Raw genomic sequence first — 13,976 nt, 5'->3', positions numbered from 1 at the left:
ATTCTTCCAAATTGGTTTCCTCCAATGGGAAAAATGGAATGTATTGTGACTGAATCTCACTCCATACTCCAAGCACCTGTATGGCTTCTCCCCTGTGTGAGTTATTTGGTGAGAAGTGAGATTGATCTTTTGATTGCAACTCTTCCCACGTTTCAGGCAATTACATGATTTATCCCATATGAATTCTTTGATGTGAAATCAGGTTTATACTCATATACAAACTTCTACACTGAAATCATTTATATCATCTTTCCCCTGTCTAAGTTCTTTGATTTTGACAGAAACATTTTCCACACACCAAGCATTTATATGGTTTCTCCCCTGAATTCTTTGATGTCTACTGAGGTTTCTGCTCAAAGTGAAGCTCTCTTCACTCTCTGCACATTTATATAGTTTCTCCCCTGTGTGAGTTCTTTGATGTCTACTGAGGTTTCTGCTCACATTAAAACTCTTTCCACACTCCAAGCATTCATGTGGTTTCTCCCCTGTGTGAATTATTTGATGAGAAGTGAGGCTTGTGCTCACACTGAAGCTCTTCCCACACTCAGAACATTTATATGGTTTCTCTCCTGTATGAATTCTCAGATGTGTTTTTAGGGTTGAATTATGACAGAAGCTTTTTCCACACTGCAAGCATTTATATGGTTTCTCTCCTGTGTGAATTCTTTGATGAGAAGTGAGGTTTGTGCTTCTATTGAAGCACTTTCCACATTCTGCACATTCATATGGCTTCTCTCCTGTGTGAATTCTTTGATGATATCTGAGGCTTGTGCTCACACTGAAGCTCTTTCCACACTCAGAACATTTATATGGTTTCTCTCCTGTGTGAATTCTTCGATGAGAAGAGAGGTTTCTGCTTGTATTGAAGCACTTTCCACATTCTGCACATTTATGTGGTTTCTCTCCTGTATGAATTCTTTGATGACAAGTGAGGCTTCTGCTCACACTGAAGCTCTTTCCACAATCAGAACATTTATATGGTTTCTCTCCTGTGTGATTTCTTTGATGAGAAGCAAGGAGTGTGGTTCTATTGAAGCTCTTTCCACACTCTGCACATTTATGTGGTTTTTCCCCTGTGTGAGTTCTCTGATGTCTACTGAGGGTAGTGCTCAAACTAAAGCTTCTTCCACAGTCTGCACATTTATATGGTTTCTCTCCTGTGTGTATTCTTTGATGAGAAGTGAGGTTTGTGTTTCTATTGAAGCACTTTCCACACTCTACACATTTATATGGTTTCTCCCCTGTGTGGGTTCTTTGATGAGAAGTGAGGGTTGAGCTAACACTGAAACTCTTTCCACACTCCAAGCATTTATATGGTTTCTCCCCTGTGTGAGTTCTTTGATGAGTAGTGAGATTTATCTTGTGACTATAACACTTTCCACACTGCAAGCATTTATATGGTTTCTCCCCTGTGTGGGTTCTTTGATGTATTCTGAGGTTTCTTCTCACATTGAAGCTCTTTCCACACGCTGCACATTTATGTGGTTTCTCCCCTGTGTGAATTCTTTGTTGTCTACTGAGATTTCTGCTCAAATAAAAGCTCTTTCCACACTCTAAGCATTCATATGCTTTCTCGCCTGCATGAATTCTTTGATGGGAAGTGAGGCATCTTCCAATACTGAATCCCTTTCCACACTTCAAGCTTTCAAACGATTTGTCCTCTGTGTGGATTTTCCATCCAGCTCTTTCTGGTGACTCTTCACATGTTTCTCTCTCAGTCTCAGCTTCCCATTCATCACCTCCTGCAATAAAACAAGAGAACTGGTTTAGAAACAAAACCTCAAATCACTGGCCACCCGCAGTGAATAGTTGTGATAAATGGAAGAACTGGAAAAACCTGGATGGGGGGCAAATCTTACCATGCATTTCTCAGCCTCCTTTGAGTGGTGTTATCTGTAAGCCGGTGTTGTATGGAAAATGGATTAACATTATGGAAACATGAGTTGGGCTTCCACTTGGACATGAAGCTCAGAGGTTCAGACATGAAGCTTAATGACAGCCGGTGTTGTGTAGTAGTTAGACTGTTGGACTGGGTCTCGGGAGAACTGGGCTCTAGTCCCCTGTCAGCAATGCAGCTAAATAGGTGACGTTGGGTCACTCATTGACCCTCAGCCTAATCTACCTCAAAGGGTTGTTGTGAGGATAAAATGGAGAGAAGGAGAACCATGGAAGCTACCCTGGGTTCCTTGCCAAAAGAAAAAAGGCAGGATAGAAATATAATAATAAATAGAGAGATATAAAGACTTCTGAGAGCTGGGTTGCAAGATTAGACATCTGCTATTTTTCCTTCAGAGTCCACTCCTAGCGAAGAGCATCTTGAATACTAGGCCAGCAGCCTGAGAATCACAAACAGATCCATGCCAAGAAGGTCAAGAAGGAAACAGCCAGGAAAACAGGAACGAAACTGGGAGTTAACGTTGGGTAAGTGAGCCAACTTAGTGTCTCTTAGGGAGTCCTGGGTGGACACAGGGAGCAGAATCCTAGCAGTCCCTGTCACCCTTTTCAGACCAGAAGCATTGGGTTCGGTGGAGTCTATCAGATTCCACCTGGAATCCCACTGGGGAATTTCCTTGTTTTATGCTTGCAGACAGAGCGGTGGGCTTTGTGTGGATTCCATTCATGTACCTGACACAACCACACTCTCCCTGCCTGATGGAGGTGGTTTTGTGTGCAGTGTTGAAGTCCACCGAGGATAGGTAGGATTTCAATATACACTCCAAGACCCCCATGTCTGACGTGGCTTCGGATTTCCTCACCTCCACGCCAATCAGGGATCTGTCTCGCTTGGGCAGTACATGCTCAAGTTGGAATTTTGCCAAATGAGATGGATGCAAAGATGGTGCACAATAGTATTTTTTTGTCATGGATACATCACTACTTGAGAACATTTAGCTTTACAGGGAACACCAAATACTGCAGAGTCCATTGGACCATGAAGGTGCATTGTCCATACAGGCTGAGGAATCCCACTGCTAGCATGTGATATCAGTACTTGACAGCATTTAGATTTACTGTGGGGGCAGTGGGACCGTTACAATGTATGAATTCTATTGCGAGATGAAATGGGTGAATATGTCAACGTCCTGCACATCTCTGGAATGGGGACATGGCCTGAGTAGTTAAGTCCTTATCTAGGCGACAGAAGTGTACAAAATGACTGAGGTGTACAAACTTATGTATGGTGTGGAGAAAGTGGATAGGGAGACATTACCCTCCCTCACTTATAATAGTACAACTTGGGGTCATCCCATGAAGTGGATTGTCAGGAGATTCAGGACAGACTAAAGGAAGTATTTCTACACACAGCACATAGGTAAACTAGGGAATTCACTTCCCAAGATGTAGTGATGGCCACCAATTTGGATGCCTTTAACGGGGGGTTAGACAAATTCCTAGCGGAGAAGGTTATCAATAGCTACTAGTCCTGAGGAATATATCTGTTCTCTCCTCAATGTTATTTAAGATCTATATGAAGCCACTGGGGGCTATCATCAGGAGGTTTGGGGTGCAGTGTCACCAATATGCGGATGACACACAACTCTACCTCTCATGGCTGTAGAAACCCTGTCCAAGTGTCTGGTGTTGGTGAGTTGCTGGATGAAAAGGACTAAGCTGAAACTGAACTCTGACAAAACCGAAGTACTTTTTGTGGGAGACAAGGGGAGGTTGGGTGATGTTGACCTGGTGTTTAACGGGGTGCGGCTACCCTGAAGGACCAGGTCCGCAGTCTGGGGGTCATTTTAGACTCCCAGCTGTCCATGGAGGCTCAGGTGTGAGCCGTGAGCCAGGCAGCGTTGTACCAACTCCATCTGATACGGCGGCTGTGCCCCTATCTCCCTAACCATCTGCTCCCATCAGTATTTCATGCCCTGGTCTCCTCTTGTTTAGACTACTGTAATGTGGTCTATGTGGGGTTACCCTTGAAGACGGTTCATAAGTTGCAGCTGGTGACACAGTGTGATTTTATTTTTCCTATTTTTCTTCAAGTTGTCTTTCTAATGTCTCCTCATATCCACTTATATTTCCCTTTTATTAATTTCTCTCATTTCTTAAATCCACCTTTGTCAATTGTACTTTCTATAACTTCTCTTTCTGCTCCTAGTGGATAATCTTATAGACTTCTGATGTACTATAGTGGATAATCTATAGACCTGATGTACTTTGGGGTTTTTTTTGCAATGTAACAAATGTGGTGTGAAAAGAAAGAGAATGCAGAGTTTGACTCTGAGCACAAGCCTAGAATTGTAAACATCCTGAAATGTAAACTGTAGCCCATGATATCTGAATGTGAATTAGAACATTATGAAATGTGAAAAGGTCAACATCCTAAACCAGTCCATGTCATGTGAATAGCCCAGATCAGGAAGGGGAGGTGTGAATGGAGAGTGAATGGTTTTATTGCAGGAGGGCCAGATGAGGGTGCTTTGGTATGTGCTGAAGATTGCCAAAGTATCAGTTACAGAAGACGGACATGGGCCAATAAAAGAGGGGTATCTGCAGATGTTCTGATAATAAGGATGGCACTTTATAACCATAGAAATGTTGGGGAGTCGGAAGGAGGTTCCTGGCTGTCTACAACAAATGTCAGTCTTGGGAAATTGAGCACATGATGCATTATCAACAAAGAACATACTGAACCCCTCTTTGATCTCACGAGCCCCAACGAGAAAGAAGAGTATAAAACCCCTGAATCTGCCATTGTTCAGGAGGGGCGTGGTTGCATCTGGATCGTTGTATGTGCACATACCAACAGTACCCTCAATCCACGGGACACGCATTGAGTGCTCTGGCCAAGTCCTTGATAGCGCTGTGGTATGTGTTGGGTAACATTCAGGGAGAGGATTTTACTGTCCAGGGCTTAGATATGGGCGCAGCTATCTTTGTTCTGTCACGCTTAACTGTTTGGGTTTAGGATATAAGACAACACGCTTAGGCTTGGGCCTGGCTGACACTGTATCATCATTGTCCCAGTGGGCCATCTGTGGCAGCGGACCGATTTGGAGCTGAGCAACAAACGGGGGCTAACTGTATATTTAGTCATTTAATGCACCACATTTGGGTAACTAAGTTTCTGCCTTAAGAGGCATGCAGCCTCTCGAGGATTGTTGGTTTGGGGCTCTAATCTAAGAGGCGTGTAACCTCTTGAGATTCAGGGGGCTTGAAGATCTTTAGAGATTTGCTTGTAATCAAGTTTGTGCCTGAGAGGTGTGTGACCTCTTCAGCCTCAGAGAGCTTGAAACTCTCTGGGGAGGTTCTACTTCTGCATATTTTTTATTTCAATAAATCTCCTTTTATTTCATCTACATTAGTTGTGTGCATGTTCTTCTCCTCCTCTTAAGATCCCAAACCTCTCAGCCTGATCAATTGAGTGGTCCTGGGGAAAATTAAATCCATATTTCACGGTGGTACAGAATGCAGTGGCCCGCCAGATTAAAGGCAGCCGTCGGCGGGACCACATCACTCAGTACTGAAGAAGCTGCGCTGGTTATCAGTTGTTTTTTGGGCCCAATTCAAGGTGTTGGCATTGACCTTTAAAACCTTATACGGTTCCGGCCCAGTCTATCTTAAGGAGCATCTCCAACAACACCAGGAATGCTGCTCAATGAGATCAGCTTCGGTAGGCCTTCTGTCTGTCCCATCAGCCAGGACAGCTAGGCTGGTGAGGACTAGGGAGAGGGCCTTTTCTGTGGTGGCCCCCACTTTGAATTCCCTCCCTAGTGACCTCTGCCATGCCCCCTCTTTGATGAGCTTCCACTGGGCTTTAAAAACCTGGCTGTTCAGGCAAGCATTTGGGGTGGGTTAGGGTTTCTTAGAGCAGTGTTGTTTTAGTATGTTTGTTGTTGTTGTTTTTGTTCAGTTGATTATGTAAATTTGTTATTAGCATTGTACGCCGACTAGAGTGGCCAGGTAGCCAGTAAGATGGGCGGCAAATAAATCAAATAAATATATGCACCTTCAGTGTCCGAGGCAGTATGCCTTTCTACACCACTTGCTGGGGAACATGAGCGTTCATGTCCCAACCAACCACGGGCTTTTTAGAGCATGGGCAGGGGCAGTGGCTGCCACGCCAGCCTCAGAGTTGCGTCTGGCAGAACCCTCTCCATCCAAACCCACCAGCGTGGACCTCGTGTGACTAATTTGCTCTCACATCCAATCCAACTTGGTTGCCATATCTACTGCGGACAAGTGCTGGGATGAGGCACTGGTGTCAGATCTCTCTAAAGGCCTATGTTTGCTCCTAAGCCCTTTCCGGGAACAACTCAAAATGCGGATGTTTAGCATTAAATAACCAAAGGATCAGGGTTCCAGATACACCGAGGACCGCTTTTTCCCACATGAGCTCACCCACACATTAAAATGGTCCGTGGCTGCCCAGCTCCGCAGACCCTATCTGAGGCATGTTAGCTAACCTCTATTTTTGGACTTGATTTCTGCCTTCTGGGGGGCTGTGGACCAGGAGAAGGCCCCCAAGGCCTGGACTTCCTGTGAGCTAAAACACGAGCTCACAAACACTCTGAGGGTTTTCCTCTGCTTTGCTGGAAACAAGGAGAGAGGGAGAAAAGCTGGCAATGCAGCCTTGCCAACGGTATGCAGGGGAAACTATGAGATACCCCGCACAATGAATCGTGGCAGCGTGAAGCGTACAATAAGGCACGCGTCCTTCTGCCAGAGAAGAGCGACAGAGGCTGCGAAGGTAGCGGTCCTCCAAAGAGGATGCTGCACGTTAAAAAACCGAGAGCTCTCTGAACTGTCCTGGCCTGGGTATGGAGTAACACAGAACTAATTCGGAGGATGTTTAGCAAAGGAGCAAGTAGGGCAGAGTAAAAAGTGCTTCTGAAATGTTTTAGGGTAAAACACAGTTAAGTTTGTGCCTTCTGATTTTCTTTATTGTTTTATGGCTTTGATCACAGAACTACTTTGAGACTTAAGACTCTGCCCCAGAAGGCTTTCCTTCGGGAGGAGGAGAGTGGGATTTAGTTTTAAAACATATTTTAGCTACTAATTATTCAAAGTGAGAACTTAGTGCCCTATATTTCAGTAATCGTCACCAATGTTCTTTTGCTTCTTGATTTTAGGAGCAAGGTTCTGCATTCTGCTCTTACAGCCTGGTTCTTTATAGCTGGTTGGGTTTTTCTCATTTTTCATAGCCCTGTCAATCCTCTAAGATGCTGACACGGCAGTTTCGTCGGACTTTATTGTCTTTTCTTGTTACTATAAAAGGGATTGGGCCCTAAGTTAGCTGCGCTGGAGAGGGTGCTAGGCAAAGATTAATATCTGATATTCTTTCCCTAATATTCTATTTGCCATGCACTATGATTTCATTAGTTAATGGGATTACTGTTTATATTTTATTAATACTTTTATGATAGTCACATTGTAACAGCCTCATTCCATTTATTATGCCTTAATCATTTTTAATTCAGCTAATTGTTGAGTTTCTACCATGTCTTCATTGAAATGTCTTTCATTAATACATTTCACTTTTCACCATCTTGCCTGCTATTTCAATACATTTTAGAACTAATTTTATTATTAGTCTGGTCCTGGCTTAATGATTACTCTCCAGATGCTTGACTGGCACAAATTGAAGAAGAGGGAATAAAGGTATATACTCTATCAGAGCTACAGGGCCTTCTAACAGTGGTCCCAGTTCTGTTACCACTTCCTGCCAAGGGACACACGCCTCCTTCTCTATTGACTTTTAGGCAGTAGGTCATGGCAGGGCTGCTTCATCTTGCCTCTCGGATTTAAATTCCTGTTTGAAGAATTTTGTGGTTTTAACAGTATTGAAGTTCAACCATCGTTAGACCATTTGTAGATATATATGTTTTTGATATGGAACAGTGGAATATTAATGTTATGATGCACATGTTTAGACAGGAAGAGGTCCTACGGCAAGGAGTTGTTTTCTGTCTAAACAATAAAAACATATACATCCTGTTAGACTGGAAGATGGAGACTTGACATGCTGAAATATACGTAATGTGCAAAAATCCCAAAATTAGTTTCTTGCGTTTGTAAACAAGATATCATTACCAAACAGGGAAAGATGGAGCCTTACCAAGAAAGGCCACACTCCCAGAATTCTCCTCCATGACTTCCCGATGCAGAGCTCTCTGGTCAGGATCCAGCAGAGCCCACTCCTCCTCCGTGAAAGACACAGCCACCTCCTCAAAGCTCACCAGACCCTGAAAGGAAAAGAAAACGTTTTCTCCTCATAAGGCTCCATCAAGAGATGAGCAAAACCCAAAGCACTAGTTAAGATGAGGTGAATGGTTAGTATTCTCAGTGGCTAAACATGTACTTTTCTTTTGTTCCCATGGGCCCCCAAACATGGGGAAAACCTAATTAAACCTTCATGAGTGGTATGCAGAGCCTTCCAAGTGGGTAGCTTTGATGGAAGAAAAGAGAAGGAGGGAGATCCTTCCTTCCCACTACCTGATCCAGGTCCAGGGCAGCTGTTTCCCCTCCACCATGTGATGGCTGGATGTGTATTGCTGGCATCATCCTTTCACCTGTGGGAGTCAAAGGTGGTGTGAAAGCTGGTGCATGTGCTGTTCTCGGAGACTAGATGATGCATGTCTAAGTTCACAAGGGGATTAAACCTCCACCAGCTTATACCCATTTTTTAAAATCTCAGCTGTGTTCAAAAACATCCCTCCCCAAGGACCATTTGGGTCCTTGACCAGAAATCACAATGCTGGTTTCCATGTATAATGACTTCAAGGGTAGAAATACATTTCTGACCTTTGGAAACAGCCACTCCACAACCATCCCCCCTCAACCATCTAGAATATTTAGAAGTCGAAATGTGCCTCGTTAATTCTTACCCCCATCACACTCCAGTACGGTCGTCCCTTGCACTGGACTCTGTCTGCTGCTGGATGGAGCCTTCTCTGCCTTAGGTAAATCAGTGCCCAATTCTGTAAACAGGCCCTGCTCCTGAAACAGCAATGAGGATCCAAGACAAGCAATGGGGAGAAGAATTAGAAGAGGAATTACATGAGATGCAAAGGCCTGGGACAATTCGTAGAACATTTTAGTATATCATCCCACACATTCTTCACCCTCTGCAGATATCAAGAAGAAAGGCTCCCACCTGCTCCTCTTCTAGTTTCTTGTCCTCTGCCTGGCTCAGGAGGAAACCTTCTGCCAGGGCCACCGCCTGGGAACTGGTCTCCGCTCCACATTCTCTCACCCAGCTTCCTATTTCTGCGGGCAGGACGGTCAGGAACTGTTCCAGGATGACCAGGTCCAGCATCTGAGATTTTGTGTGCCTCTCTGGTTCCAACCATTGACAGCAGAGATCGTGGAGTTGGCTGCAAACTTCTCGGGGCCCCTCAGCCTCCTGGTAGCAGAACTGCCTGAAGCGCAGGCACTGTCCATCTGGGCACAGCATCTCTCCTCCCAGGATTCTCTGCACCGGTCTTTCCCAGAATTCCCCACTGCTCCCATTTGTGGTTTTACCAGGCCCTCTTCCTCCTCTGGGGCCAGCGGAGCCTTTCTGGTCCATCTTGGATCTGTGCTCCAAGGAAGCCTCTGACAGGGCCACAGAACCTCCTCCTTCTTGCACTTTCTGTGTGAAGGCCAAGACTGCCTTAAGCGGACATGCTACCAAATCCTGCAAAGCCAAGACATGGTTCTGTGAGCTAATTATTACATTATCAGGGCAGGAAGAATTTTTTTCCCAGGGATAACTCTGGCTAGCAACCAGGTCATCTCTCTGAAGGAAAGGATGGCGCCTGTGTGGTGCAGTGGTAAGAGTGCTGGACTGGGACTCGGGAGACACGGGTTCTAGTTGCTGGTCAGCCATGAAGCTCGCTTGGTGACACTGGTCCAGTCACTGACTCTCAACCTAACCTACCTCATAGGGTTGTTGCGAGGATAAAATGGAGAAGAGGATCATGTGAGCCACCTTGGGATTGTGGCAAGTAGATAAAAGATAGCATATAAATGTAATAAATAGATAAATAAAAATACACTAAGTTTGGAGGAGGAGGGTGAAGAGGGCTTACCCCCAAACTCCCACAGTGTGGGCAGTGGGTGGACAAATTTCCTGGCAGAGTGCCACAGCCCTTTTCAACATCCACCTCAGTCCGAGCGAGGAGGTACTCAGACCTTGCAGGACACGCTTGGAGCACAGGACTAAGGGCTCAAGCTGACATCCTCTAGTTTGATCTCCAACTATAAACCAGCATTCCCCAACCTTTTTCAGCTTGTGGGCACAGCTGGGAATTTGAGAATTGCTGTGGGCACCACCACACAATGCTGGATCATTTTGGCATCTCCGTCATGTCTGTGGATCTTAGGATACGTCTTATTCAGTGAAAACTTTTGTTTCACATCTACTGGACACCACAACGTCTCTTTAATAAGGAATTGTGTAATTTGGGTAACTTATTGTGGTACAATACAGCTAATGCGTCTTCTAAACATCTATTTTGGCAATGTCCAGTAATTGCTTCTTTTGGAGAGGCGGTTACTACATGATAAATTTTGCACTGGAACAGTCTTTATTATTCACTGATGTACACTCTCCTTTAAATTATTTACCTGCCTCATGGAAATTAAGAAATGGTTAGCATAAATGGATTCTCTGCACCCTTTTGACAACAAAATGACTGATAGTACAACATTGGAAGGATAAACACTCACCCCTATAATGCAATGGCTTGAGGACCTTATTACGGTTTCAATATTTGAATGGGTAGGTTATAGATGCCACCTTAAAATGGATACTTACTTGGATATTTGGTTTGCCTTGGTTGAAACCCATGTAGAATTACAAGAAAGCTGTATGCGCTTCATAAAAATCCATGTATGTATATTTTTAAAAATGGAAAAAATTATATATATATATATATATACACACACACACACACACACACACACACACACACTAAAATAGTTTTTATTCTATTTTAATCTTTATAAATGAAATAAATAGCAACAACCAAACATTATCTACAGTTTCCAACAATACAGTATTCTTAAGAGCAGCGGTCCCCAACCTTTATGAACCCAGGGACCGGTCCGCAGGGAGGAGGGGAGGCGATCCGTTCCCTCCCCCCGGAATCCTCGACGGCCCTGGCCGGCTCCGCTCCGCGGCGAGTCCACAGAGCCACCAGCCGGCTCTGGCTGCTGGCGGACTTCCGGTCCCTGGGACGCAAATGGGACACAAATAAAGATTTACGTAGCCTATTACTTGAAGAACAGGGACGCAAATGCGTCCCATTTGCATCCCAGGGGCTGGAAGTCCGCCAGCAGCCAGAGCCGGCCACCACCTCTGCAGACTCGCTGCAGAGCAGAGCTGGCCAGGGCCGGCGAGGATTCCGGGGGGGGAGGGGAGGGACGGATCGCCTCCCACACCCCTGCTGCAGCCCGGTTCCTAACAGGCCACAGACCGGTAGCGGTCCGAGGCTTGGGGATTGGGGACCCCTGCTTAAGAGGACACAGCAATAAGAAGGGGGGGGGGGAGAAGAAAGAAAAAAAAAGCCAAAGGGGGAAGAAAGCCAAAGGGAAAAAGAAAAAATATAAAAGTTGCTTCAAGGGATTAAATTTAAACTTCATTACACACAGACTTCAAGTATCATTCTATTTAAAAAATTATACCTATATCATTGCCATTATTACACTTCAATACAGCATAGATAATCAACCTTAAATTTCAATATCATATGATCATAACACGGAAGGAAGCATACAGTTCATTTCCACTAAGCATATATTGCCTTTCAGTTAATATATAATAATAGAGCTTAAAAATTTAGCCAGTTAAAAATATTACTAATCAAGGTCTCATAGTATGAAAACAATAATAGTAAAAAAAGAAAAAAGAAATGGGTAAAAAATAATAAATCATTAATATATTTTATATTGTTGTTGTTGTTCAGTCGTGTCCGACTCTTCGTGACCCCATGGACCATAGCACGCCAGGCCTTCCTGTCCTCCGCTCTCTCCCGGAGCGTGCTCAAGTCCATATTCATTGCATCGGTGATGCTATCTAGCCATCTCATCCTCTGCCGTCCCCTTCTCCTTTTGCCTTCAGTCTTTCCCAGCATCAGGGTCTTTTCCAGAAAGTTTTCTCTTCGCATTAGGTGGCCAAAATATTTGAGCTTCAGCTTCAGTATCTGTCCTTCCAATGAGCACTCAGGGTTGATTTCCTTTAGGATGGACTGATTTGACCTCCTTGCAGTCCAGGGGACTCGTAAGAGTCTTCTCCAGCACCACAGTTCGAAAGCATCAATTCTTCGGCGCTCAGCCTTCCCTATAGTCCAGCTCTCACAGCCATACGTTGCTACTGGGAAAACCATAGCTTTGATTAGACGGACCTTTGTCGGCAAGGTGATGTCTCTGCTTTTTACTATGCTGTCTAGGTTTGCCATAGCTTTCCTCCCAAGGAGCAAGTGTCTTTTAATTTCATGGCTACAGTCACCGTCTGCGGTGATCTTGGAGCCCAAGAAAATAAAATCTGTCACTGCTTCCATTTCTTCCCCTTCGATATGCTAGGAAGCGCCAGATGCCATGATCTTAGTTTTTTTAATGTTGAGTTTCAAACCAGCTTTTGCACTCTCCTTTTTCACCCTCAACAAGAGGCTCTTTAGATCCTCTTCGCTTTCTGCCATTAGGGTGGTATCGTCTGCATATCTGAGGTTGTTGATAATTCTCCCGGCAATCTTAATTCCGACCTGTGATTCATCCAACCCGGCGTTTCTCATGATGTACTCTGCATATAAGTTAAATATTATCTATCTTTTAAATAATATCATTTCTGGATATATATATGAATGTGTACATATCTATACACAGCCAAATAAAAATTTTATATAAGTATATCATATCTAATATGAAAACGAAGTAAGAAGAAAACAGGAATATATATAAACAATCCTCCTCACTGGCGTACTGCCTGGCCCTTGTAGCCTAAACAAATCGAAAGAGCAATCTTGATTGAAGAATTCTCAGCTCACGAAGCAAGAAAAGATGTCTCCTGCGTTTTACTTTGTATGCCAGCTAACCAAGCCGCCGCCAATTCATGATTTAAATTTTTTTTAATCTGGCCTTCAAAAAGAATACAAAATATAGCAGGATATTTGATATGATATTGTAAATTAATTTGTCTTAAATGAATTCTCGCCTAGGTAAATTGCCTTCTTTTGTCAGCAATTTCTTTGGTGTAATCTGGAAATAGCATAACTTTATCTTGATTTGGCCCTGAAAAAAGTCCTTTAATTTCTCTAGCCAAACATAGGATATGGGTTTTTGTAGAGACTCTTGCAAATTGGACTCTGACAGTTGCAGTCCCATTGGTGCCATGAGCTGCACCTGGAACACGGTATGCATGCTCAGTATCCAATAAATAATCAGCTGGCAGAGCAAATAGCTCATGCAGAAATTTATCCAGGAATTTAGGCAAGCTTATCCCATCAGGCACACCTTTAATACCCAGGATGCGCAGGTTTGCCCTGTGTGAATATGCCTCCAATTGAGAAATTCTAGCAGACATGACATTATGACAGGCTTGCATTGTAGTTTCTTGCACAGAAATCTGTTCTTGGAGGGCACTGACCTTCAGTTCCATTTTTTGCCACTCTGTGGAACTCCCACCCTAGGGAACTCCGCCATGCCCACTCTTTAATGAGCTTCCGCAGCGCATTAAAAACACTGTTGTTCAGGCAGGCATTTGGGGTGGGTTAGGGTATTTTTTATGATGTTTTTAATGTAGAATTGTATTGTTTTAACTGTTTTGTTGTTGTACATTGCCCAGAGTGGCTGGGTGACCAGCCAGATGGGCAATTAATTAATTAATTAATTAAGCTATTAATTAAATCCACAGCCCCTTGAAGGATGGTATTGGAATCTTGGATTGTATCCAACCTCTTAGCCTGTTCTGCTAGTTGAAAAGACAAAGTTTTTATCAAGGCCAGTACCTCCCCTAAATCGGCAGGGTCTTTAGAAGCCTTTAACAAAGGGGG

At 44.0% G+C, this 13,976-nt stretch overlaps 1 protein-coding gene across 1 annotated transcript in view; it reads right to left on the bottom strand.

The window, feature by feature from the left end:
* Positions 1-259: 259 nt before the first annotated feature.
* The window catches only part of LOC146356169 (uncharacterized), a 31,363-nt gene continuing 17,646 nt past the window's right edge, over positions 260-13,976 (bottom strand). The window contains 6 exon segments of the mRNA XM_084830031.1: positions 260-324; positions 327-1,742; positions 8,063-8,189; positions 8,440-8,516; positions 8,832-8,943; positions 9,101-9,802. Coding sequence (XP_084686157.1) covers positions 260-324; positions 327-1,742; positions 8,063-8,189; positions 8,440-8,516; positions 8,832-8,943; positions 9,101-9,802 — 2,499 coding nt within the window.

Source organism: Heloderma suspectum, chromosome 2 (genome assembly GCF_057233095.1).
Source record: "Heloderma suspectum isolate Gila_16-S chromosome 2, 16-S_ref, whole genome shotgun sequence".
NCBI lineage: Eukaryota > Metazoa > Chordata > Lepidosauria > Squamata > Helodermatidae > Heloderma > Heloderma suspectum.
Note: the sequence above shows the minus strand (reverse complement) of the source record. Positions and strands in the feature narration are given on the sequence as shown.